The sequence below is a fragment of the Trichosurus vulpecula genome, chromosome 1, assembly GCF_011100635.1.
Source record: "Trichosurus vulpecula isolate mTriVul1 chromosome 1, mTriVul1.pri, whole genome shotgun sequence".
Lineage (NCBI taxonomy): Eukaryota > Metazoa > Chordata > Mammalia > Diprotodontia > Phalangeridae > Trichosurus > Trichosurus vulpecula.
Genome location: NC_050573.1, coordinates 189,521,431 through 189,548,387, shown reverse-complemented (window position 1 = coordinate 189,548,387; position 26,957 = coordinate 189,521,431). Strand labels below are relative to the sequence as shown.

The 26,957-nt window shown below is 36.0% G+C and overlaps 1 protein-coding gene across 1 annotated transcript in view; it reads right to left on the bottom strand.

Annotated features, from left to right (window-relative positions):
- The window catches only part of CDKAL1 (CDK5 regulatory subunit associated protein 1 like 1), a 695,070-nt gene that overhangs the window by 229,226 nt on the left and 438,887 nt on the right, over positions 1-26,957 (bottom strand). Inside the window, exon 11 of the mRNA XM_036741492.1 lies at positions 15,470-15,615. Coding sequence (XP_036597387.1) covers positions 15,470-15,615 — 146 coding nt within the window. The remainder of the gene's footprint in view (positions 1-15,469; positions 15,616-26,957) is intronic.

Here is a 26,957-nt window from a genome sequence, read left to right as displayed (position 1 = left end):
CCCTAGTAAGTTATCCCTAGTAACAATGAATAAAAATGAGAGGAGAAATAGCAGCTCAGGTTAAATAACTAACCCATCAATCGAGTCTGACAATGTATGCAATCCTTGACACCTTTAGTTCTGCTGGTGTAAAGAAGAGGAGACACAAGATACATCATACCATTTGTGGGGCTAAGCTTGGTCACTGATAATTACACTATTCAGTTTCTAGTTTTTTGTTCTTTCAAATTTACACTATTTTGGTTGATGTATATATTGATTTCCTAGTTCTGTTTACTTCACTGCATTATAATAAGCCTTCCCACATTTCTCTAAATTCTATGTCATTACTTAAAGTGCAGTGCTGTTCTAAAAATAATGTACCACAATTTGTTGAGCCATTCCCCAAAAATATTGCTGTGAAGAAGGACGCAAACTGAACCTATGACTTCGCTGGGGTATGTAACTTCCTAGACAAGGCAACTCTTTCTAACCAATGCAGATTTGTACCTTCTTTGCAACTTAAGAGTCTTAGGGATTTGCCCAAGGTCACACAGTCAGTAGGCAGCAGAGGCAGGATGTGACCTGGTAAAGGAGGTGGTCAAATGTCAGTTCATTTCAACAGACACTTATTATGCTTCTACTAGAGTGTAGGTGCTGGGGATACAGAGCACAGACCTCAGAGGGTTGGTCTGAGATCAAATAAGATAACTTTGTAAGCTCTTTGAAGACCTTAAAGCACTGTATTATCATTGCACACTAGTTTTGTTACTTCAAAAAGCAAAAATGTGAAACAATTCCTGCTTTTAATGAGCTTATAACTTATTCTGGGTTACAACATGTACATAGCTAAGGAAATTAAAAAAAAAAAACTAGTTTCAGGAGGGAGTGACACTCACCCATCCCTGCTGGCATACCTTGTATGGGTCTGGGACATCCTCCTTCCTGGGTGCACAGCCTCTCTCTGAGAGCTGGAATGCCCTGAGAGCAAAGTGCTCCTAGCCTGACTCCATCTACGATGTCAACAGAACCCTCTGTCTGTCTTCCTGTGCCAACTTGGGCTGGAAAATGATTCACTAAGACTTTTTCTGCATTTTCCCATCAAATTTTGGTCTTATGTGTTTTCTAGTTGGTTTTTTTTTTTTGGAGTTTTTTTGGAGGAAGCTCACTGTACTGCTTCCTCATACTCCTTCATCTTTGTTCTGTATTCCAGGAAAGAAATATATCTTAAGCCTTAATCCTTCCCCCCAATTACTAGTCTTCTCCTTTCAAAACTAACTTGTATATAAGTACTATGTATGTGTACTTATTAACTTTAAATTTATGCTATATACATTTTTACATGTACTGATACATATATAAATATAAATATACATATTTATGGACTTTATATGGCTACTGTATATTTTTATATGTTCTAGTTGTTTACCCCATTGGAATGTAAGTTCACTGAGAAGGACTGAATCGTACTTTGTACTTGTACCCCTAGCACAGTGGCTGGAACGTAGTAGGTGCTTAATAAATGACTGATCAACTGATGTGCTGAGGGTGAAGGGGTCAGGGGCGGAAGATGTGACTTGAGAGCAGAGGAAGATTCAGAAAAACAACTATGAGGAATGTGATAGGGAATAAAAAAGAAATGAATTAAAGGATTGTTGTGCAGCACTTAGGTTGCTAATTAAGGTAAACTGGCATAAATTTATAGCAAAGATGGTGAGCTAGATGTTTTAATTTTCTCTGGCACTCCACTTTCTTTGGGAGTAAAAATAGGAAGTAGATAGAAGCTCTGCGGATTCAGTGATGGAGGTTATTGGGAAAAAACAAGGGTAGCTTGAAGGGGAGAAGGAATCAAGATCGCAAAAAGGGGAATATTATGCAAAACACATATATGGATAAACCATGAACCATTTATTTGGTTCTATAATGGTTTTTCATGTTTACATTTATTATGAATATATGTGAAGTTCTGAAATTCACTAAAAGCAAATTAGTGAAGCCAGAGGGTGAAGATCTGACTCAAGAACTGAAATATTGTTTTATCTTCTTGATTCCTCACTCAATTCTTCTTCACAACCCCCTCCAAGTGAGAAAAAGATAGTACTGTTCCTCAGGCTAATAAAACATGCTGTGTTGTTACGAACATATTCAAGAATGTATGGAAACTCTGGACTGAGATGTCTTTGAAAAGAAAGATATATATGTAGAAATGAAGAAGTATCACAATAATTTTAAAAAATCTTTTTTTAAGAGAGAAAGCTCTTATATTTCCCAGAAGCAAATATGATTTTGCTACATAAAATTTTAAGTGAAATGTGGACATTTAGGATAGCAAACAAATATGAACTTTTTATGGCTAAAGACTGACACAGAGGTGTTACTCTCATTTGTCCCCTCACCTCTCATCCCTTCTGCACTATCACATTCCCTCCACTTCTGAAACTCTTCAATTCCAGTTGGTGGCTATGAAGAACATCTATCTATGGGAGAAGAAGGAATGGGAGCAAGAGCCTTAGACTCTGAAAAAGGTATGGTCTATCTGAGCCACACACCTCTAGAAGTCTTTTCCATCCTCATAGATATTACTAGGTCAGAAAGGAAGTGTTGGTGGATTTCCATAGTGAAAGCTCAATCTCTAATGGAGTCAGGGAAAAGATGAAGGCAAGTGCCCAGAACATGTAAGAGAAAAAACTATTATCTCCTCTACCTTGCAGCAGCAGCAGCAGCAGCAGCAGCAGCAGCAGCAGCAGCAGCAGCAGCAGCAGCAGGGTTCTCCAGCAAGGCACCAAGGCCACTTGGGAAGTTTTTGTTGCTGCTCCTATTACAAAGCAGACCAGCCTCTGACCACTGGGTGCATTCACTTAAATTCTATATTCAGACCAATAGGGGATAAATCTAAGCAGAGGCACCCTCACTCAAATCTCCCTGAACAGAGGAGACAATTTTGATTTTTTTCCCCAAAGGGTTTCTATGCTGAACTGTAGACTGGCATGAAAACAAGAATAAAAACAATACGAGTTTAATGCCACAAACGCAAACAATTAATTGTTTGTGTTTAGCTAGAGAAGCACCGTCAACAAATTTAAAAATAAAATGAGACCCAAATAAGCCACAGAAGAATCAATGAAAAAAAAATCATAGGGTTATAGACTTGGGGTTTTATAATTATGGGGGCCTTGGAGGTCATCTAGTCTAAACTCCTCATTTTACAGTTGAAGAAACTAAGGCCCAGAGAAGTGATTTTCCAAAGGTCTCACAAGTTATTTTTAATATAAAAGCACATTATCTTATTATGCAAGAAACATACTATGTTGTAATACAGTTAAGTTCAAAGAGTTTTAATCAATATATAGTAATGTTTATTCAAATAATTGCTATATATGACATTCTGATTTAAGATATTATTTTGCTGAAATATACTTCAATTATTTTCTTTTATCACTAGAGTAAATTTGCAGGGGATTAAGCTATAAAAGATATAAAGATAAAGAAATCTGACTTCTTTATAACTAGGGAACATACTTCAAAAAGTTTAATTATAGTGTAATTCTTGAAGACATATATTGTTTAAAAGAAAAAAAATCCCAACACAGTGAAACCCAATTAATAGATCTGTTGATTGAAGAATAAGAACAAACCAGCCACTGACATAAATTTCTTCAGCCCAAATCTCCAAGGGTGCTATGCTTCTTGCAAATGTGTAAATCAACAGATTGATCCATAAACTAAGGGAAAAATATGTGTGAATAATATTCATTATTAGACAGGCTGAATGAAAACAACGTTTCCTAAAAGAATGAATACATCTGCATCTTATTTACACAATGATTTCACTCTGAAAATGAACAGTTCTGAATACTTAACAGGGAGAAATTTGTAAACCCTGAACAGCTACTGAGGGGAAATGAATGTGTGTTTAAAAACTGTTTATTTATGTTCAAAATAAATTTAAAAACTTCAGAAAATACAAAGGGAAAGCTCCTTTAAGAACCACATATTCTTAAAATATAGAAGGCACAATGGTGGGCTAATTAATGATCATTATCAGGATACTGAGTTTTCATAGAACAGGGTGCAAATGACTGACATGGTCACCCATGGATTTATATCCTGACTGAAGGAAACAACCCCTGGCATGGAAACAAGCTGTTGCAAGCTAGAGAGAGAGTCCTGTGTGATTTACTCCCCCGGCCTCCAAGTCTTTTTTTTTTTTTTTTTCTGTTCTGAACTAGAGAAATAAGACCAAGGCTAAAGTAGGATAATCTGGAGGCCTATGCTAGAAGGAAAAAGCCAAGAGCTAGCAGAGGGAGGCAAACTGATAGATGGGTTTTAACAAGCCATTTAGCACCCCCAAAATACTACCAATGTTATCAAGAGTAATATATAGGTTTTAGCCAGCTTCTGACCAATAGCTTCATGACTTTAAAGCAACTATTTCTTATCCTGAGAAGCATACCTAGTAGTAGAGTTAGCAAAACAACGACTAAACACTTTTCAGATACAAGAGAGAACAAAAGCTAAGCCTGGTCATATTACTTTGAATTTTTCCATATGAATTATTTTAAACTAATGTTAACAAGCAAAATCAGGTATGTGGTACTCAAAGCTTACATTTCAGTGTAGTGTAATGGAAAGGGCACAGAATTTAGAGTCACAAACTCTGGCTTTGCCACTTAGTGGCTCTGCAACATTGAACAAGCAATCTCAAAAATGGAAGGTGCTGCAGGTCATCTGGTCCAATTTTTACACCAAACCATGAACACGCTATAAACTTTCGCCTAAAAGCAGACTTATAACCTCCACTTGAAGCCCTTTAGTGACAGAAGACTCACTAAGCTCCCACTGTAGGCCAATCAATCAATAAATCAATAACTTTATTAGGCTCATACTATGGACCATTGTGCAAATCAAACCAAACCAACCCTAACAGTCCCTGCTCTCAAGGAGCTCACAATCTAATGAGGTCATAACCTTATCATTACCCGACTTACAGAGGCAAAACCTGCTTTCCTAAAACGTTCCCAATGGAATCTTAGTCTTGTTCTTAAAGTTGAGGAGAAAAAAAATAGTCATCTTTACATGTGATAAGCTTTCATATATTTGAAGACAATTTCACATATTACTTCAAATTCTTCCTTACTTCAAATATCTCTATTTCCTTCAACCAATTAACAAACAACATAATTTTTTTCATCCTGGTCTTCCTCCTCTTGATATACTCCAGGTTTAAAAACTCAGACTCCAGTACCCAAAACTGAACACAATAATTTAGACATGGTCTGACAAAGGATACCACTATGCTCAACAATAATCTTCTACTAGATCCTTTTTTTGACTATCATGGCACACAAACTAGAATTCACAGGCAGATGTTAAGGGTTCATGTAAGTGTCTAGTATCAACATCAAGCACAGGAATGAGGGAGACATATGGTTGACAAAGATGGGTGCTAATGTTATAATATCCTGAACAAAATCCAATTAAGTGGGAGATATCCTGCAGGAGCTGATATCCTTCACAGAATGGTTGGATCTAGCATTGGAAGGGATCTCAGAGAACATCTAATTCAACACCTCCATTTTATAGGCAAGAAAACTGAGACCTAAGGAGGCTACATATCTTGCTCTCATGACATATGAGCAGTAAAATTTACGGGTGGGTTTAGAACCCAGATCCTCTGATTCCAGAACCAACTCTCTTTCTACTACACCATGAGGCTCTTCAGATGTTCCTTACATGTATGATGTACTGATTTCATAAAACCCTGGAATCTGATGGGTCTTTTCAAGGAGATCCACAGTCACTCAATCTACATAGGAAAAAAAAAACAAATGGACAAAGAATGCATATCATCTGGATTATTACATGCTGTTGAGTGGAAGTCCACTGAGCTAATAAGTAAATATATCTTGGACAAAGACAATCACTGAATAGGACCCAGGCCTGACCGGGAAGAGATTAGTTAGGATTACATTTGCCAAACTGCCTACCTCCTTCAATAAACCAAGCCACTGCAAAGGCCCAATTTCTATCACCAATATTCTCCTGATGATGCTACAGAATATGGTTATGAATTGTGGGGTAGGATCATAGCCCCAGAGGTGGAAGGAACCTCAGAGTCCATCTTATCCAACCTCCTCATTTTACAGAGGAGCAAAACAAAGCCCACAAAAAATTAAGTGACTTGCTCAGGGTGATAGAATATTAAGTGACAAAGATGTAATATGAACACAAGTTAAGGGTACTTTCCACTTCAGAAAAATAAACAATTCATTTTTTTAATTTCGTCATACTTAGTGTTAAGCGGGTTGGAATATACTGTTAGGGATGACTTCCTTGCTTCTAAGAAATTATTAATTAAGCATATATATGATTTATATATACATACATGTGTGTGTATATATGTACAGGCTGCTTTTAGTGAAACACAGTGTCCAGAACATTAATGAAAGTCCTACTGTAATTTACAGTAGGTGAAACAGTAGACAGAATATGAAGCCTGGAGTCAGAAAAGGCCTCAGATACTTCCTAGCTGTGCAACCCTAGCTAGACAAATCACTTAACCTCTGTTTGCCCCAGGAGATAATAAGAGCATCTGTCTCCAAGGGTTGTTTTGAGATTCAAACGAAATCATAATTATAAAACAGCATTGTGCCTGGCACTTAGTGGTTGCCATATAAATGTTAGTTATCATTATTATCACACTAGTTGCATCATAATTGTAATATTGTGTTTATCCCTAAAACCACATTTTAAGAAAGATATTCTCAAGTTGGAAAAGATTTAGAGGAAGGTGAACAGTATGGTAGAGTGACATGAAATAATCAATCAATGAGCCATTTATTGTTATTACTCATTTCATCTGTGCCAGACTTCTGGTATAATACATAGGTAAAAATGGAATTGTCCTTGCCCTCGAGGCACTTACATTCTGTTGGGGGAAACAACATGCACATATATAAGCAATTACAAAGTATATTCAGAGGGGGAAGGTACTAGCAGGTGGGATAATCAGGTAGGCTCAAAATTCTAAGAAGTAGAGGTGAGGAAGGAGTGTGCTCCAAGCATGAGGACATCTGTGCAAAGGACAAGAGAGTTAATATACTGAATGTGAAGGACAGCAAGCAGGCCATCTGACTGGAATGTAGCATGCACGAGGAGGAATAACTTCTCAGAAGTGATTCAAGGAGGACATGATGGAGGCTAGGTTCAAGTTTTTGAAAGGTTTTCATATGGAGAAGGCAGAGTCATGTTCTGTTTGGCCCCAGGTGGCAGAACTAGGAGCAAATAAAAAGTTGTAAAGAGGCAAATTTAGGCTTTGTGCCAGGAAAAACTTCTTGAAAATGAGAGCTGTCCAAGAGTAGAATAGCTGCCTTTAAAAGGGGTGAATTTCACCTTTCTGGGAAGTCTTCAATCATGGCCTTCTGCCTGAAGTGCTCTTTTTCCTCATCTCTGCCTCCTGGCTTCCCTGGGGCTTCCAGCCCCCTTTAAGTGACATTTTTTTCCGGTAATTAAATTATTTTAATGCATTAGGGAAATACCCATGTAAAAAATCCAAACAAGCATGATCTGTCTCTTTTCAAAAGGATACAAACTCTAGTCAAACTTCATTGCTGGAAACGATGGACACTGGTCTCTCTAACCACTCAGCCCAGACTCTCTGCTTTTGGCTGTCTGTCTGTCCATTCATCCACGAAGACAAACAAGCACTTGCAGGGTATGTTACAGAGGAGATTCCTTTGGTGCATGGATTAAGATAGATGCCTATTTATTTCCCTTCTAATTTTCATATTGTGTGATTATGTGGTACTGCTTTGCAACTTGAGATTTTAGTATTTATTAGCTTTAAAAATTGCAAGTCACATGTCTTCCTGGCCTTTTCTTTTTCAGGGCTTTTCACAGTGTGTACTGTTACACAGCAGTTACAGTTAGGTTTGTACCTTCTGGGCATTACTATGGGAACCTGGGAGAATGTTTAAAAGCCCTGCTCATTCTCTTGAATACTGTTAATGTTTTGCTCCTGGTACTATGTCATGAAAAAAAAAAGGACATCCAAATGTTTGTTAACAATGATGATGGTGATGACTATGGGGACTGAAGCAGGAATTAACAGAATTAAATAGAATTCAGAGCTGGAAGGGACATTAGAGGTGATTTTAACCAACTTTCTCATTTTGTAGCTGAGAAAACTTAGGGCCAGAAAAATGAAATAATTGACCAAGGTCACATAGAGAATGAGTAGCAGAGGTGGGATCTGAACCCAGCCCCCTTCCCTCCCCACTTTGATTCCAAATCCAGCAGTCTTTCCATCTTCCTCCCTTAGAGAGGCAACTAATACATAGTATAAGTAATGAAAACAAATGAGCTATTTGGAAAGAGATGACATATACATGGAAAGACATACAATTGAATTACTAAGTCATTTAGCCAAGGCTGGCTCCTGCAAGGATAAGTAGGAGGAGGAAGTATTAAGCAGACTGGAGAGAGGCTCAATTGGAGGAGGAATATCAGAAAGTATACATCTCAAAGTTCAGCAGCCATTGGATAAATAATTCTTAAATGAATAAAAGAATAAGAATGGGCACAATGATACAAGGAATAGTGCCTTGATGGAAACTACCTTAGTAAGCAATGAAATGGGAGAGCAGACTGAGCTTTCTTCAACACGAGTGGTAGAATGTGCTAATGAGATGCTCCTTAAAGACAAGCATTCCTAACCTGGATTGGCTGAAATATTTTCAAAGTATTTTAATGTAACTGGTTTCCTCTATAATCTTATTTTATTGTATTCATTTAAAAATATCATTCTGAGACGGGGTCCAAAACTTCAAAAGAGTCCATGAGACAAAAATTTAAGAGCCCCAGTTTTGGGAGTTTGATTGACCATATTATCATATTTATGATTAGTCTACCTAATGCTCAAGCCTGGTCAAACTACTCCCCTACTCAAAAATCTCGAGTGGCTGCCTATTGCCTCTGGAATTTTATAAATAGAAATGTTTCAGCCTAACACTTATAGCCCTTCATAAGCTGGCTCCAACCTGCTTTTCTAGATTTATTTCAAGTTATTCCCCTTCATTTGTTTTTTATCCTAGCCCAAATGGCCTATTACTTGACACTGTACCCACTACTTCTGTGCCTTCATACAGATGGTATTCCCTGCTTAGAGTACACTTCTTCCTCATCTCTGCCTCCTAGAATGTTTAGCTTCCTTCAAATCTCAGATCAGCAATATCAGCTCTTATGCAAAGTCTTTTCAGATTGTTCCAGCTAGAGTTCTTTCTTTTCAAATTATCTTGTATTTACTTATCTGTGTGCGTGATATATCTTTACAGTAAACTCCCTAAGGCTAGCGGTTGTGCCTAGCACATAATTGGCACTTAACAAATACTTAATGAAATCATGCCTAGGGGACAAAAGATATTTTTTTCAATAAAATATAGAAGTATTATTTGAAGGTAGATTATTCTCCTGTGCAAGAACTGAGACATCCTCGATGTCTGGACAATGCCCATGTTTTTCAGAGTTAAGTAGTTAAACATTGTTTCTGTTCGACAGAATTCTAAGACAAAAGCTTGAACCAAACTAAAATATAAATCAAAACTGGAATGAAACACATTAGTTTACTGGATTCCAAATCAAATCTATATATTATAATGTTGCTAAAATATGAGTCAAAACTAACGTAAAGTTTTAACTCAATTGTCGTTTCTTAGAAGTTAAACATACAAAATAACTGCCACAAGGAAGAGGCCATAAAAAGACCAGAAACTGTCTTTCAGGCACATAATCTTGCCTAACAGAAAAACATGAATGCTGAGGGCAAAAACCATTTAGAGTACAGTTTCATTTGTAAAACATGACAGAGATAGAGAAGGGAAGTATTATTTCACAAGACAGTAAAAAGTAGCTGAGAATTTAAAAAAAAAATCCTTCTATGAAGTCTGAAGTGAGTACAGCAGATAGTTCTGAAAATATGTGTTTTTCAAATAGATATGCAACGTAATGGATTTGCCAGCCTTTCCAAAATGATTTGTTCTCACTGGCAGGATAGTTAAATTGCTGCATATGGACTCTTACCACTTTAGTATCAGATATACTGCGTAGAGTACAGTGGAAAGAAAAATGGATATAGAGTTGAAGGGCCTGGATTCACTTTCTCTGCTACTTATTATTGGAATGACCTTGCACATTTTACTTAAACTCTTTGGGCCTCATTTGCTTCACCTGTTATATGATGGAACTGGACTGGATGTTCTCTATGGTCTCTTCCTGTTCCAAATCTTATCATAAGATAAAATAAGGAAGAATGGTATTAAAATTTGAAAGATACTTGGACACTGCAAACACTAAACTCTAAGCAGTACTTCTCTTCAAGCTCTTCCTACCATGTTCACAAGCATTCTTTCTCTCTCTGTTCATATATTCTAAGTGCCAGAATCACTGGAAGAGGATCATTAGGACTACTCAACACTGACTGCTCTTATTCATAAGATCATAGGATCACAGATCTAGAGTCAGAAGGAAATTTAGAGACTATCTACTCCAATCTCCTCATTTTACATATAAGGAAACTGAGGTCCAGAAAAGTCAAGTTGCTTTACTATGGTTAAACAAATAAGAAGTGAAAGAATGGCGGTTTGAACCTAGATTTGAACTGTGATTCCAGGTTCAGGTACTCTTTCTGCTATACTCAGGCATCAATGTTTAAAATATGTCAGAAGGGAAGAGTCCAAGTAAGAATAAAAAAAAAATGCTACAGCACACACTTCAAAAAAGGAGGTAGGCTCAGAGCTGCATAACTAATACTCAGACACTAGACTGGAATAAAGAAAAACAATAACTGTACAAGACTATCAATGATTCTAAGCATTTTTAAACTAAAAAAAATTCTTTAGGACATCAATATTCTCACAGTGATGCTGGACGTGAATAAAGGAACACCATGCACTTAGAAAAATAAAAATTAGAGGTGACTCACATGGCAATAGAAAGACATATGGTAAACGTATCCTAATAAAGAGCAATACCAGCTAATGAGAAGTAGACAAGGCCATGCCTGTTTGGGAAAAGATGGTTGGCAGTTACACAGTATGAAAGAGAAACAATAGGTGGATAGAGCTTGTACTTAGCCGGGGCCCTTGAAAGGCTAAAGCAATTTCAGGATGGCTTTGAAAGGACTGGGTAGATTCTCTACTGAAAATTTATGGACAGTTATGAAAAAGAATTGTGGAGAATAAGAAGGTGTAGATAGGAAGTGGTCTATATCAACAGGGGAAATATCTATTTTGATGAGACCACAGAGTCATTTAAGTTATTAAGAACCAAATCAAATTTAGTAATACCTGATGAGTTAGTTTCACCAGAAATCTCCTTTCTACATTTTCTAAAGTTTTGATCTGGAAAAAGACATTATCTAAATTTTTTTATTTCAAAATTTTCTGTATTTTAATTTAATTGTTTATTATTAGGGCCTTGGACCTTAATTTTATACCTTAATCAGAAAATTTTGCAAAGGGATAACCAAAAATCTACAAACACACAAATTTGTAAATGGTACTTTGCTCAGCAAATACACCAAGAATAATATGATTTTTGATATACAATAAAGCATGAAGTAGAGGCAGGCCTTGGTGGCACTTCTGCAAAGACAGTAAAGAAATTTTGGAGAAAGACAGGAGGACTTTATTTGGATTTAATCACAAGAAGAAAAAAAATGAACAGAAGTAGCAAGATTCTTACATGTAATTAATTAATACAAGAGATTTTTTAACAAATAATTTATACAATGTTGCACAAATATTTTAAAAGACTTGGAAACATTTAGCACATTAATATAATCTCATCTATTGTTGTATGCAACACAGTAGACTCCAAATTCTAGAGTCTATTATATTTCAAAAACTTAATTTTTGGTATTTAAAAAAAAAGACATCAAATTAATTATTAAATTCACTACTAAATTATCAATAGTCTGAAGGAAATGATTTAAGTCAGAGATAATTGTCTTCTTGTGACCAGCTGTTTCAAATTTGGAAATCAAGTAATTCAGACACTGTTTTTTGCAAAGGTTGCATGATTTAATAAATTCCCATATGCCCCAACATGTGCCAGAACTACTAGGTTATCTGAAATCCAGCTGCTGTTATTACAATAGCTGCCAACTTTCAAACAACTGAAGAGAATAATGAATCAGCTTCAAGTTGGTTCATATGTAAACCTGTAATGCTCCTAGCAAAAACATAGGCCAATTTCAACTGTAAAGAAAAATAATTAAAAAGATTTCACTTCCACTGTTTGAGAAACATTAAACTAGGTCATAAATATTATTGAGTTCTTCAGTTTTAAAACCTGCAGCTTCAGGTAATCAAGCACTCTCATTCTGGATTTCAGTTTTAAATGTTGTGGGTGGACTTAAAACATTGGATCCTTGGAGGAAATTGATTGAGACACTGGCTCCTTAAATTTCTGATGCAAGATTTTAGATACCAGAAACACACTGCTAAGAGAAAAAAATTAGATTTATTTTTAAATGACTTAACCAAACAGAATGCTTTACACTTTACATGACAGCAGAGCTGAGGAGTGGGGAAAAGGCAGTTTTGATCAAAACACAGCAACATTAAAGACTACAGAAAGAGAAGAGAAAAGCGAAGGAAATGCCATTGTAGTTAAACAACAATTTTATAAAGTTTAGTTATTCCTCCACAACAACAAATTATGAAGTCTCCTTCATTTTGACCCTGGTGCACATGGGAAAACAGGACACCACCAGTAGGCACTTTCTATGTGATTAAGAAAAGTGTAACCCAAATTTAGTGTTAGAAAGACATGCATTGATTGTTGTAAGCTTCCCAAAATCATGGGTCAGTTTACATTGATAGGGGAACCACAAAGCTTTGGAGACTGCAAAACAAGCATTTTGAGGAATTAATCCATTTGACCAAAACCTGTTTCTTCCAAACAGGAAGAAAAAACATCTAATGTTTGGAAAGTGGTGTATATGCCACAGAAAAATAAGGATGGCTAAATTTCAGTAGCAAATATTCTCCTTAAGATCTTTTTTAGTACATAATCTTTCTCTTACTTGAAAATGTTGAAAAAGACTGCCTGGGATGATAATAAGCTCTCTTTCACTAGGAGGTATTTTTGTTGAGCCTGTAGGAACAAGTATCAGGACGTAGTTGAGAAGATTTCTCAATAGGTGGAGGCTGAACTAGCTCAACCCTAAAGGCCTGATATCTTAAGTTCAGAATTGCTAAGTCCTGTGAGAATGCCATAGATATGAACTAGAAAACTGATGGAAGATCAGCTGTGTCTTCTACCCTGTCTATAACTTATTATTTTATTATCTTATGTTTGTACTTTAATTTTCAAATATGTTCCTCTCCCTCCCCCGTCCAAGGATGGCCTAATGATGCTGATGAAACTGCTCAAGATGTGATAGACATAACAGGTACATTCATCACAAACATCTATGAGGCTGAATCTTGCTGCAGGCCACCTGCTTGGTTAAGAGTCAACAATGTCATATCTTAAAGAAGTAAGTCAACTTTACCCCAAAGTGAAAGGAAGGAAAAGATACTGATTCCTGAATTTCCCTTTACTCTATTCCCACAGAGAACTGTTTGAAAAGTGTTCTGGGCTACTTTAGGTAACAAAAAGCATGTCTACACTTGGCAAGAATTGTGAAAGATTCATGAACTGTGTGTATTATTTGCTATTGCTTCAATAGGTAAGAATCAAGAGACTTCACAGGTGCAGTTCTTTATTTGCACTTTTGAAACATTCCATTTATCAGTGCCAAACCTTGTAAGAGTATTCTTTTATGTCAGAGAGACTAGTTACTCTGAGATGGTATAAATACAAGGAAAAGAGGAAGATAATAAAAAGTAAAAAATCAATTATAGACACCTACAATTAAAAAAACAAACAGCTTTCTATTCTTAACTAACATATACATTGTTGCTAGAAGTCTGAAAGAACCAGGGAAGCATTACTACCCTGTTTTCTACATTTGTAAGCTTTATAAATGTAATCAATTCATTTTCAGTGAAAACTATGAGTTTATGCTGAACCTTTTTTTTTTCAGCTCAGTGACATGCATATTCAAACAGCTATTTATATTTCAATTAATGTAAGTACTATATGGTCAGGATAATTCAGAAATGCCTAAGATTGAAATAAATTAAAAGAAAGCCTGAAGAAAAAAGACTGAAGGGATGGGAAATCAAAATAAATGAGGGAGGAAACAGTTTTATAAATAAAACATGGTTAGCTAGGTTGAATGACTGGTTAAAGAGAGGAAAAATACTTGTTTTAGAATACTCATAAAGGAGTCACATCATAGTAGTAATTGAACATGACAAAAACGTACATAAACATAAATAGGATAAGAGAAACAGGTAAAAAGTAAGTTTGGACAGCTATGTAGGTCATTGGAGAAAGCACTGGGCCTGGAATTGGAAAGACCTGAGTTCAAGTCTGGCCTCAGACACTTACTAGCTATGTGACCCTGGGGAAGTCACATAACCTCTGTTTGCTTTAATCCACTGGAAAAAGAAATGTATCTTTTCCCAGAAAACCACTCCAGTACCTTCACCAAGAAAACCTCATGGACAGTATTGGTGTGACATGGTCCATGGGGTCACAGAGAGTTAAAAACAACTGAACAACAATAAAGAAGTAAGTCCAACTGTTGCTAAGAAAATATGTAGGGGAAAAAAAGGAATTCCCAAAAAGTGTCAAAGTCCTAGGTTTCAAAATATCCAAATGATATTGCACAACAAAGAGAGAATGCTGCACTAGGCTTGAAGTGATGCTAGATGACCTTGGTAACTCACTTTTATTTCCTAATTTCTAGAAAGCAGGCACTCAACATTTTATGATGATGACCTTTGAAGAGCATCATCAGTGTTGGTGAAACAAAACGTGCTTTTTTGTCTTAGTGTAAATATCAACTAACTTTGAGTAATTTTGCTTTGATAAAACAGAAATTTATAACCGTCATATGAATCACAATTAAAAAAAACTCTACGAATCAATGTATAGCAACAATTGTAGATAATGAACCAAAAATACTTCCCCTAAAATTTATCCGTTGTCAAGGTCATGATTGGGCCTCTACACTGGTTAAAGTTAAGCATAAAATGTCAAAAAGCCACTTTATAAGAGATGAGGCAAAATGAAATGAACTTGGTTTAGATCTAGCAGGTCAGGCATGAAAAAAAATCACAATTCTTATTGTTGTAGGAAGATAATCAATTTTGTATAAATTAAAGTTTTCATGAAAAGGTGCATAGTGGTTTAAGCTAAGGAGAAAGAAGAAACCACATCAAGGGCATATTTCTTAGAAAATACAGAGGTTTTGAAAGTTTCAAAAGGGTTTTCACATTTTCTTTTGTTCCTTTAATTATAGAGTTGCAAGTAAGTACATTTCTATCACATATTCTTGACTAAAAAAAGAGAAATTATTATTTTCATGAGTACTTACTTTTCTTTCAGAAAATCCACTACTTGTTTGAAGTCTGCCACACAGTATTCTCTTTTCATTTCCATTAACACACTGTCAGAAGCAGATTGTACTGGTATATGCAGAAAAGCATAGACTCTTGGATGATTGAGGACTTTTGCCATTTCCTAAAAATTTGGAAGAAAACATGAATTTTTAAAAATGACAAATCAAGGAACATACACATCAAAACCAATCCTCCAAATGTTTACAAAATACACATATTCTCAAAGAAAGTACTTAAGAGTTTTTAAAGTTTCTGCTAATTCATACTATTTTTTCATAGAATCAAAGAAGAGACCTCCCAAGCCATCTAGCACTGCTAGTGGCTGAAAAAGAATCCCCTGCACTGCCTACATCGTGAACAAGGACTTTGCTTCAAGTCATCTAGTGAAAAGGAAAGTCATAACTTCTCACGTTATCCAATTTTAGCTTTAGATAGCTATATTTGAGAACTCTTGGGTATTTAAATATATATATATACACACATATATATTTCATTAAATATTTCCCAATTATATTTTTGAAAAAAATTAAACAGTCTTTTAAAAAAATTTTGAGTTCCAAATTCTCTCTCCCTCGTGCCCCTCCCTAATTCCTTGAGAAGGCAAGCAATAAGATATCAAATATACATATGAAGTCATGCAAAACATATTTCCATATTGTTGTTCAGTTGCTCAGTCATGTCCGAGTCTTTGTGACCCTATGGATCATAACATTTTACTACTGTCCATAGGGTCTTCTTGGAAAGGATACTGGAGTTGTTTGTCATTTCTTTCTTCACTGGGTTAAGATGAACAAAGATTAAATGACTTGCCAAGGTCACACAGCTAGGAAATGTCTGAGGCTGGATTTGAAATTCAGATTCCATATTATCCATTTTGTAAAAGATGACACACATGAAAAAAAAGTACGCTCAATGTGTGCTCAGAGTTAAATGTTTCTCTCTCTAGAGGTGGATAACATCTTCCATCATGGGCTCCTTGGAACTGTCTTGGATCACTTTCTTGATCAGAGTAGCTGAGTCTTTCACAGTTGATCATCATTACATTATTGCTGTTATTGTGTATAACTGGTTCTGCTCACATCACTTCGCATCAATTCACAAAAGTCTTCCCAGGTTTTTCTGAAGTCATTCTTTTCATCATTTCTTATAGCCCTATAAGTATTCCATCGCAATCATATATCCAACTTGTTCAGCCCCTCCCCAGTTGATGGGCATCCCTGCAATTTCCAATTCTTTGAAACCACAGAAAGAGCTGCTATAAGTATTTTTTTTTACAAATAGATATTTTTCCCTTTTCTTTGATCTCTTTGGGTTACAGACCTAGAAGTGGTATTGACAAATCAAAAGTATGCAGCTTTATAGCCTTTTAGGCATAGTTCCAAATTGTTTTCCAAAATGGTTGGGCCAAGTGTTAGATATTACATGTGCCTTTAAGAGATTCTTGGAGAATTCCTGACTAAAAAGCAAATACCCTATGTATATGACTAGAAAGAGCAAGTGTTTGGAAATTTCTTATTATATCTGGTCTTAGCTAAAACCAAAAACACACACCGCTCTCTTCCCCCCCCAGCATTATCTCATATGAAGTGACATAAATGTGAACAGAGATGCCTGAGATATGAAAAGAGCTTAGAAACAAGTTTGTTGGCTAAACTAATGTTTTTAGATTGTCTCAAGAAAGAAAACAATAAAAACCCTGAAGTTTTAATGATATTGTCTTTTTTCATTAGAGGTAAACACTAAGAATCACAATTCGTTGTATACATAGATGTCCCAATTTTGGGGTGAGAAAATTTTTCTTTTGTTTGCGAACAAGCTAATAGTAGATCCAAAACATCTCTTGCAGAGTGAATCTTTTCTAAATAATATAATCCAGGGCTGTCCAACCTTAGGTTTTTCTTGAAACAACAGACAATATATTTTGATTTGCCATTTTAGTGAGAGCTCTGCAATAGCTCAGCTTTGTTTACTAAAGCATTTATGTAAATTTCTATGCTTGTGGGCAGCCGCAAATTCAACTGTGGGCCAAATAAATCAAACTGTGGGCTGCATGCGGCCCACGGGCTGCATTTTGGACAGCCCTGATGATCAATCATGGAGTCAACATTTATTGAGCTACTGCTAATACTGGCAAAGAAGTTGGACATCAAAGCCAGCTAATTCCCAACTGATCAGTGAAGATTTCTCCTAACTTAAAGCAAATGGATCTTTATACGTGTATAAAAACCCTCAAACATTTATACTTACAAACAAGAGAAGTTAAAAGGAAGCAGATATAAAAAGAAGCAAGTTAGGACAGTGGCTTGTGGATGCTCAAGGAGTGCTCTCAGTAAGGCTCCAAAGTTTAGGGAGGAGGATAAGAAAAACTGGAGCTGATCAGGACAAGTGATGGAAAGGTGAGAAAACTGTTAAGGAGTAGACATTAAAATGATAAACTTATTGTCTCCCAAGCTGAAGGCAGCTGGATCATCAATTTCAAGGCACAACAGAAATAAAACATATAAAGAAATTTTTTTCTTAAAATATTTTGAAAATTTAAAGATATCTGTAGTATTTAAAATACTGTATTTTTACCACATATTATCTAATTTGTTTGTTGATGTTAATTATGTCCTTGCAAAAAACCTTGTAAAGATCTTACTGCATTAAAAGTTAGTAAATGCCACAGAATAACTTCAAGAGTTGTACAGGAGTTTTCCACATGTGAATTATCCCCATTGCTACCCACGCCTTTTCTTCTTTCAGTGACTGATCTTTTGGAGAGTCTATTATTTACAATATTATTAATTTTAAAAGAAAGATTTTTCTGACAGGGAAAGGAAAAGTAATCAAGTTTGTGCTCAACTTACAACACTTCTACTTCCAGATAAAAATAAACACTTGGGTAATTCCTGGACAATTATAGTATCCACTACTGAGAATAAATAATGCCTGCATGCTTTGTTACGGACAAGCCCAATATTGCAAAATTTGTTATTATAGAGTTTACAAACTAGAGAACAGATTAAAAACATATTACACTTAGTGAATTCTACTTTGTAAGATTTCAGTTATTTTAGCTAGGTTGTTTGGTTATTGTTTTATAAATTTACATATTCGTTCTGTGCCTGCTGTGTTTTTGTCTCCTCCCTGCCCAAACCAGTATTTTCATTCCTTTAACTTCACCAAGTGCTGTGAAAAAAAAGTTCTATGAGGGGAAATAATAATAGTTGATATTTACATGGCATTTCAGGGGGACAGCCATTCTGATACAGACCCCCAGCTACATTTCTGGGCAATTACTCGAGATACTTACTGCCTTATCACCTGAATAGCATGTCTGGGAGACTCAAGCATAACAGTAAATGATAATTCATTCTTACTTCTTTTAAAGACATTACAAACTAGTAAACCAAGTGTCATGAGAAGCAATTCAGTGTTTTTCTTTGAAGTATCCTAGGTAGGTAACTGCTTCCACACTAGTGGAAAATTTGCCGTGGAAAATTATTTAAGGATACAAATTACCATTCTTACCAAACATAAGAATGGCAATATACATCTAGAAGTTTTTCCTTTGGCTACTGAATATGGCACATACCCTAAACTTAAATTTATAATTTGGTTACTTCGGTTACTTGGTTTCATGTTATACAATCCTGCCACTCAACAGGGTTTGGTAGTAGCAAACAATGTAGCAACAAACTAACATGATAAGAGACACATATCAGATATTAATGAGCTCAAGAGCATGCTATAAAGGAAGGAAGGAAAGAAGGGAACAAGCATTTATTAAATGCTTCACTCTATACCAGGGACTATGCTAAGCACTTTACACATATTATCTTATTTGATCCTCATTAAAAACCAAGGGAGGTATGTATATCCATTTTACAGTTGAAGAAACTGAGGCAGTGGTTACGGGACTTACCCAGAGTCATAGAGCTAATAAGTTTCTGAGGCTGGATTTGAACTCAGGTCTTCCTGAGATCCTGAAATCCAATGTGCCATCTAGCTACTTCTGGATGGGAAGGAAAGCTCAAAGATATTACTGCTTCTGAAGAAAATTTCAAAAACTCAACTATTCTTGAGCTTCCCTGACCTCCTTCTTCCTACCCAGACCATGGTACACAATCAGATACAGGCAATCACCAACTTATGAATGGGTTATGTACCAAAAGTTGGCTTATAAGTTTTTTGGTATCAAATACAATTTCCAAGTCCTGTTGATTCTATCTCAGCAATAGCTCTAGTATCCTTCCCTTTCCAACTAACCCCATTGATTTTACGGCCCTAGAGGCAGTGTGGTACTAGAGCAGTTAGAATGCTTCACTTGGAGTCAGGTAGCCCTGGGTTAAAATCCTGCCTCAGACACTTATTAGCTGTGTGACCCTGAGCAAGCCACTTAATCTCTGTCTGCCTCAGTTTCTTCATCTATAAATTGAGAGAGTTGGACTTGATGGCTTCTATGGTCCCTTCCAGTTCCAAATAAATGAAATTCCTATCACCATTCTCTCATGTCATAATGGCATCCTAACTTTTTTCCTCATCTCTTTCTGCAGTCAGGACAAAATATCTTCAAGACCTAAAGAACAAAGAAATTAATGATGGTGTTAAAGAAACATAAGAAAATACAAAATGAACAATCTTTTTTTGATTCTTATTCTTTTTTTTTTGACCCAGGCATGCAATTTCATTATTATAAGGACTGCTACCAATACAGAACAGCAAATGATTTCAGACTCAGCAGACTTAACATGAGTTGCAGCACTCAAAAGTGACGTGAGGACTGGTCTGGGGTCATACAGTCAGATGTGCTGGAGGCCTCTTGCCTCTGAGGCCTAGCTAATTCAATTCTTCCAAAGTGCCCCTCACACTGTAGAATAGATACTGTGAACAAATCAATTTCATTTACATACAATTTAGAATCAGCATTGATGAACAGTTTTCACTGTAAAATGTAAAAATTCACTTCTAGGGCAAAGAGTTAGTATGGAAGATGTTTTCAGTAGTTTGTGGTAAAATAAATCAACTGTCTTTCCTAATTCAGTAGTTTTCAGAGAAAGTATGAAAAGTTTCTAATTCTTACCATCACCAATTTCATCCTAGCTTCAAAAATTAACAGCCAACATTTACAATATGGAGATACTGAATTAAGAAGGGAATCTTCTGGCATTCATTTCTGATTTGAAAGCATTACAATGTTTTGTGTTTTAATTACTTATATTTCTTTTTAAAAGATATCAATGACTTTTTATTTTGCTAGTGTCTTTTCCCTGTGCTGACAAGGGAGATAAAGAATTTAAGAGGAAAGAAAACAAATTGTTGGAAAAGCTGTGGTTATTATATCAGGCTAGAAATCAGATATCTGGGTTCCAATAGGTGTTTGGTCACAAAGTGTATCACTGACACATCTTTTTTTATAATCTCATTATGATTTCATTTGTTGCATTTATGTTTGATTTTTTTGAAGGTTAGGTCTATAAAATGCCACAAGAAAGACTCAGTAACTAGCCAGGTCAGTAAAATATCAGTGAAACCATTACCGGATTAAACTGACCACTTAACTCAGTCAAATCAATAGCCCCATTAAAACACTTATAATTAAGGAATAAAATAGAAATAGGGTATTAAAGATGGATAATAAGAAATAATTACTTCTCAGTTGTCTGTAGCCTAATTGTCTGATTTAAATGTTATCAGACAGAAATCTTGGGGTAAAGTCAAAAAAGAACACTGTATTTTAAGGAAGATTCTAATTACAATTACAATTAATTCTAATTGGTCAATAAATAGCTGTGCTACTTTAGACAAATTAGTCCTACTGTACTCTACCTTGTCCAGCTGCATCTCTAGTAAATATGTTCAGATATAGGCATCACCTTCTAGAAAGGAAATGGACAAACTGGAGAGTGTCCAGAGAAGGGAGATGTTAATGATGATGCTTAACATTAAAAATACTGACAATCACCAATATTTATATTTATTAAAAGTTTATGAAGAATTTTATTACAGGTGCTAGATATATTTTATCAGTGAAAGGCATCTAGGCAACATAGTGGAATCAATGAGCCCTGAGTTCCCATTCTGCTTCAGACTCTAGTTGTGCAACCTTGGACAAATCATTTAACCTACCATATTGGTATTTTTTTTTTTTATCAAAGATAATTTACCTACCTGGTGAATTAAACAATACTAGAAGGGGAAAAAATGGCCATTCAATGACAAGGGAGGATTTCAAGGTTTCATAAAGATAAAAGATCAGAATTGAACAAAAAAAAATTTGATCTCCCATATAAAGACTCAAGAGAAACCTAAAAAAGTAAAAAAAAAGTAAAAGAAAGTAAGAGATTCAATGAAGGTGAACTGTTTACATGATTCTTGTAATTCTTAAAAACTGTAACACTAATAGTACAGCTAGAAGGAAAATAATTAGATGGAGGGTACAGGTATACGGTGGATTTGAGGAAATGACAAAAAATAACTAAGGGATGAGAAAGAGAAGTACACGGGATGCAAGAGTAAGGGAGAGATAGAACAGAGTAAATTATTTCACACAAAAAGACACGAAAAACCTGTTGTAGTGGAGGGAAGGATAGGAAGGGGGACAATGGGCATCACTTGAACTTTCATCAGCATTGGCTCAAAGATGGAATAATATGCACAATCAGCTCAATATAGAAATCTATCTTACTTAACAGGAAAGTAGGAGGGGAGGAAATTAAAGTGGGGGTAAGACTGAGAAAAAAGAGGGCAGACTGGGGTGTGATAGAAGCAAAACACTGTCAATGGAGAGAAAAGGTGAAAGGAGAAAAAGAACAAACAGAAGGAAAAATAGGATAGAGGGAAATACACAGTAATCATAACTGAATATGACTAGGATGAACTCTCCTACAAAACTGAAGGGGATAGCAGAGTGAATCAAAAACCAGAAACCTACAATATGTTGTTTAAGAGAAACACACTTAAAGCAGAGTGACACACACAGAAAAAAGGTAAGGGACTGGAGCAAAATCTATTATGTTTCAGCTAAAGTTTAAAAAAAAAAAGCAGGGTTAGCAATCCTGATCTCAGACAAAATAAAAGCAAAAAGTAGACCTAACTAAAAAAGATAAGGAAGGAAACGACATTTTCCTAAAAGGTACCATAGGCAATGAAGTAATATCAATACTAAACACATATGGACCAAGTGATATAGCATCTAAATTCTTAAAGGAGAAGTTAAGTGAGTTACAGGAAGAAATACATAGCAAAACTATACTAGTTGGGGGATCTCAACTGTTCTCTCTTAGAACTTGATAAATCCAACCAAAAAATTAACAAGAAAGAAACTAAGGAGTCGAATGGAATATTAGAAAAGCTTGGTACATCTTTGGAGAAAACTAAATGGGAACAGAAAGGAATACACCTCATTTCTCAGCAGCATATTGCACCTATATGAAAACTGATTATGTATTAAAATCAGCTGTACAGGGGAAGAATTATTAAATGTATTCTTTTTGGATCACAATGCAACAAAAATGCCATTCCACAAAGGACAGTGGAAATATAGATTAAAAATTAATTGGACATGATTGGGGCTGGGAGAATGCTGTGTGTGCAAAACTGATAGTGATCCCCAGGCCTCCCAGCCCAGGACAGTAGTCTGTCTGAGATATCAAAACAGCAGAGTAGCACCTGCAGCCACGAGAGCAACTACTAAAGCTTGCAGCCCACACTCTAAAGGTTTGAAATTTCCCTTGTTGAACTTTGAAAGCCATGATGACCAGGTAAAATGGCTCTCATCTCTTCCTTCCTCACCTAGATAATAGTGCCTGGAGAGAAACCCTGAAATAGAGAAGCAAGAAGTGGGGCTTCAGTAGCCAAACAGTGGGAGTTCCTGAGCCCCAAAGAGGGGGTGGAGCCAGCAAGGGTCAATACCAGGAACCCAGAGGTGCCTTCATACAGCCAGGGTAAGTGTCAGACACCAGCCCAACTGCTGAGACAAGCTATGCTGTAGCTATAGGAGGTGGTAGAAAAGGGTAAATTACATCACATGAAGAGACAGAAAAACATAGTAGAGGGAAAGGAGGGAGGGAGAAGAGCAGTATTTGAACTTTACTCTCATCAGATTTGGTATAAGGAGGGAGTAACAGACTCTGATAAGTATAGAAATCAAATTTGTCCTACTGTCAGTAGAAGGGGAAAGGGGAAAAAAAAGGGGGGTGTGGTTAGAAGGGAGGGAAGAAGTAGCTAGGGGAAAAGGGTAAGATAAGAAAGGGAAGTCAATAGGGAGGGAAAACTGAGGAAGGTGGAGGTTAAAAGCAAAACTCTTTTGAAGAAAGGAGAGAAATAAAGGGAGAAATAAAAGCATAAACGGGGTGGGGCGAATAGGATGGAGAAAAAGACACAGATAGTAATCACAACTGTGAATGTAAAAGGGATGAACTCTCCCATAAAACAGAGGCAGATAGCAGAATGGATTAAAAACCATAATCCTTCAATATACTGTTTACAAGAAACACATATGAAACAGGGGGATACATACAGGGTAAAGGTAAAAGCCTGGAGGAGAATATACTATGCTTCAGCTAAAGTTTAAAAAAAAGCAGGCATAGCAATCCTAATCTCAGACAAAGCTAAAACAAAGATAGATCTAATTAAAAGAGATTAAATTAAAAGAGGAAGGACAGTATAACCTGCTAAAAGGCACCACAGACAACGAAGCAATATCATTACTTAACATATATGATCCAAGTGGTATAGCATAAAATTTTTAGAAAAGGTAAGGGAGTAACAGGAAGAAATATACAGAAAATGTATACTAGTGGGGGACCTCAACCTTCCTCTCTCTGAACTTGATAAATCTAACCTCAAAATGAACAACAAAGAAGTTAAGAAAGTGAATAGAATTTTAGAAAAGGCAGATATGATAGAGCTCTGGAGAAAACTGAATGGGATAAAAAAAGAATATACCTTTTCCTCAGTGGTACATGGCACATACTCAAAAATTGACCATGTACTGGGGCATAAAAACCTCACAATCCAGTGCAGAAAGGCAAACATAGTCAATGCATCCTTTTCAGATCATGATATAATAGAAATTATCTGTAATAAAGGACCATGGAAAGATAAACTAAAAATTTATTGAAAATTAAATAATCTAATCCTAAAGAATGAGTGGGTCAAAGAACAAATCATAGAAACAAAATTTCATTCAAGAGAATGACAATAATGAGACAACATACCAAAACTTATGGGACGCAGCAAAAGTAGTTCTTAGGGGAAGTTTTATATCTCTAAGATGCTTACATGAATAAAATAGAGAAAAAGGCGATCAATGAATGGGGCATGCAACTGAATAAGCTAGAAAAAGAACAAGTTGAAAATCCCTAATGAAATACCAAACTAGAAATACTGAAAACCAAAGGAGAGAATAATAAAATTGAAATCAAGAAAACTACTCAACTAATAAATAAAACCAAGAGCTGGTTTTATGAAAAAACCCAATAAAATCAATAAACCTTCAGCCAATTTGACTATAAAAAAGAAAGAAAACCAAATTACCAGTATGAAATATAAAAAGGGTGAAGAATGAAGAAGAAATTAAAACAATAATTAGGAATTATTTTGCCCAACTGTATGCTCATAAATTTGACAACCTTAGGGAAATGTATCAATATTTACAAAAATACAAATGGCCCAGGATAAAAGAACAGTAAATAAATTACCTAAATAACACCATCTCAGAAAAAGTAATTGAGCAAGCCATCAATGAACTCCCTAGAAAAAAATCTCCAGGGCCAGATGGTTTTACATGTGAATTATGTCAAACATTTAAAGAACAATTAATTCCCATACTTTATATACTATTTGGGAAAATAGGTGAAGAAGGAATCCTACTAAATTCTTTTTTATGACACAAATATGCTACTAATACCTAAGCCAGGAAGAGTCAAAACAGAGAAAGAAAATTTTTTTTTTAAATTTATTTATTTGACATATTTTGTTTTCAGCATTGATTTTCACAATAGTTTGAATTACAAATTTTCTCCCCATTTCTACCCTCCCCCCCCCACTCCAAGATGGCGTATATTCTGGTTGCCCTGTTCCCCAGTCAGCCCTCCCCTCTATCACCCCCCTCCCTTCTCATCCCCTTTTCCCTTCCTTTCTTGTAGGGCAAGATAAATTTCTACGCCCCATTGCCTGTGTATCTTATTTTTTAATTGCATGCAAAAACTTTTTTTTTTTGTTTTTGAACATCTGATTTTAAACCTTTGAGTTCCAAATTCTCTCCCCTCTTCCCTTCCCACCCACCCTCCCTAAGAAGTCGAGCAATTCAACCTAGGCCACATGTGTATCATTATGTATAACCCTTCCACAATACACATGTTGTGAAAGACTAACTACATTTTGCTCCTTCCCAACCCATCCCGCTTTATTGAATTTTCTCCCTTGACCCTGTCCCCTTTCCAAAGTGTTTGTTTTGGATTACCTCCACCCCCATCTGCCCTCCTCTCCATCATCCCCCCCCTTTTATTTTTTTTTTATCTTCCTCCCTCTTCTTTCCTGTGGGGTAAGATACACAACTGAGTATGTATGGTATTCCCTCCTCAGGCCAAATCTGATGAGAGCAAGGTTCACCCATTCCCCCCTGACCTGCCCTCTCCCCTCCTCCCACAGAACTGCTTCCTCTTGCCACCTTTATGCGAGATAATCCACCCCATTCTATCTCTCCCTATCTCCCTCTCTCAGTATGTTGCTCTCTCATCCCTTAATTTGATTTTATTTCTTTTAGATATCTTCCCTTCATCTTCAACTCACCCTGTGTCACACATATATATACACATAAATATATACATACATACACATTCACTTATATATATACATAAACATATATATATATATGCATATTCCCTTCAGCTACCCTAATACTGAGGACTCATGAATCATACATGTCCTCTTTCCATGTAGGAATGTAAACAAAACAGTTCAACTTTAGTAAGTCCCTTGCAATTTCTGTTTCTTGATTACCCTTTCATGCTTCTCTTGATTCTTATGTTTCAAAGTCAAATTTTCTATTCAGTTCTGGTCTTTTCATTGAGAAAGCTTGAAAGTCCTCTATTTTATTGAAAATCCATATTTTGCCTTGGAGCATGATACTCAGTTTTGCTGGGTAGGTGATTCGAGGTTTTAATCCTAGCTCCATTGACCTCTGGAATATCGCATTCCAAGCCCTTCGATCTCTTAATGTAGAAGCTGCCAGATCCTGGGTTATTCTGATTGGGTTTCCACAATACTCAAATTGTTTCTTTCTGGCTGCTTGCAGTATTTTCTCCTTGATCTGGGAGCTCTGGAATTTGGCAACAATATTCCTGGGAGATTTCTTTTTGGGATCTATTTGAGGAGGAGATCGATGGATTCTTTCAATTTCTATTTTGCCCCTTGGCTCTAGAATATCAGGGCAGTTCTCCTTGATAATTTCTTGAAAGATGATATCTAGGCTCT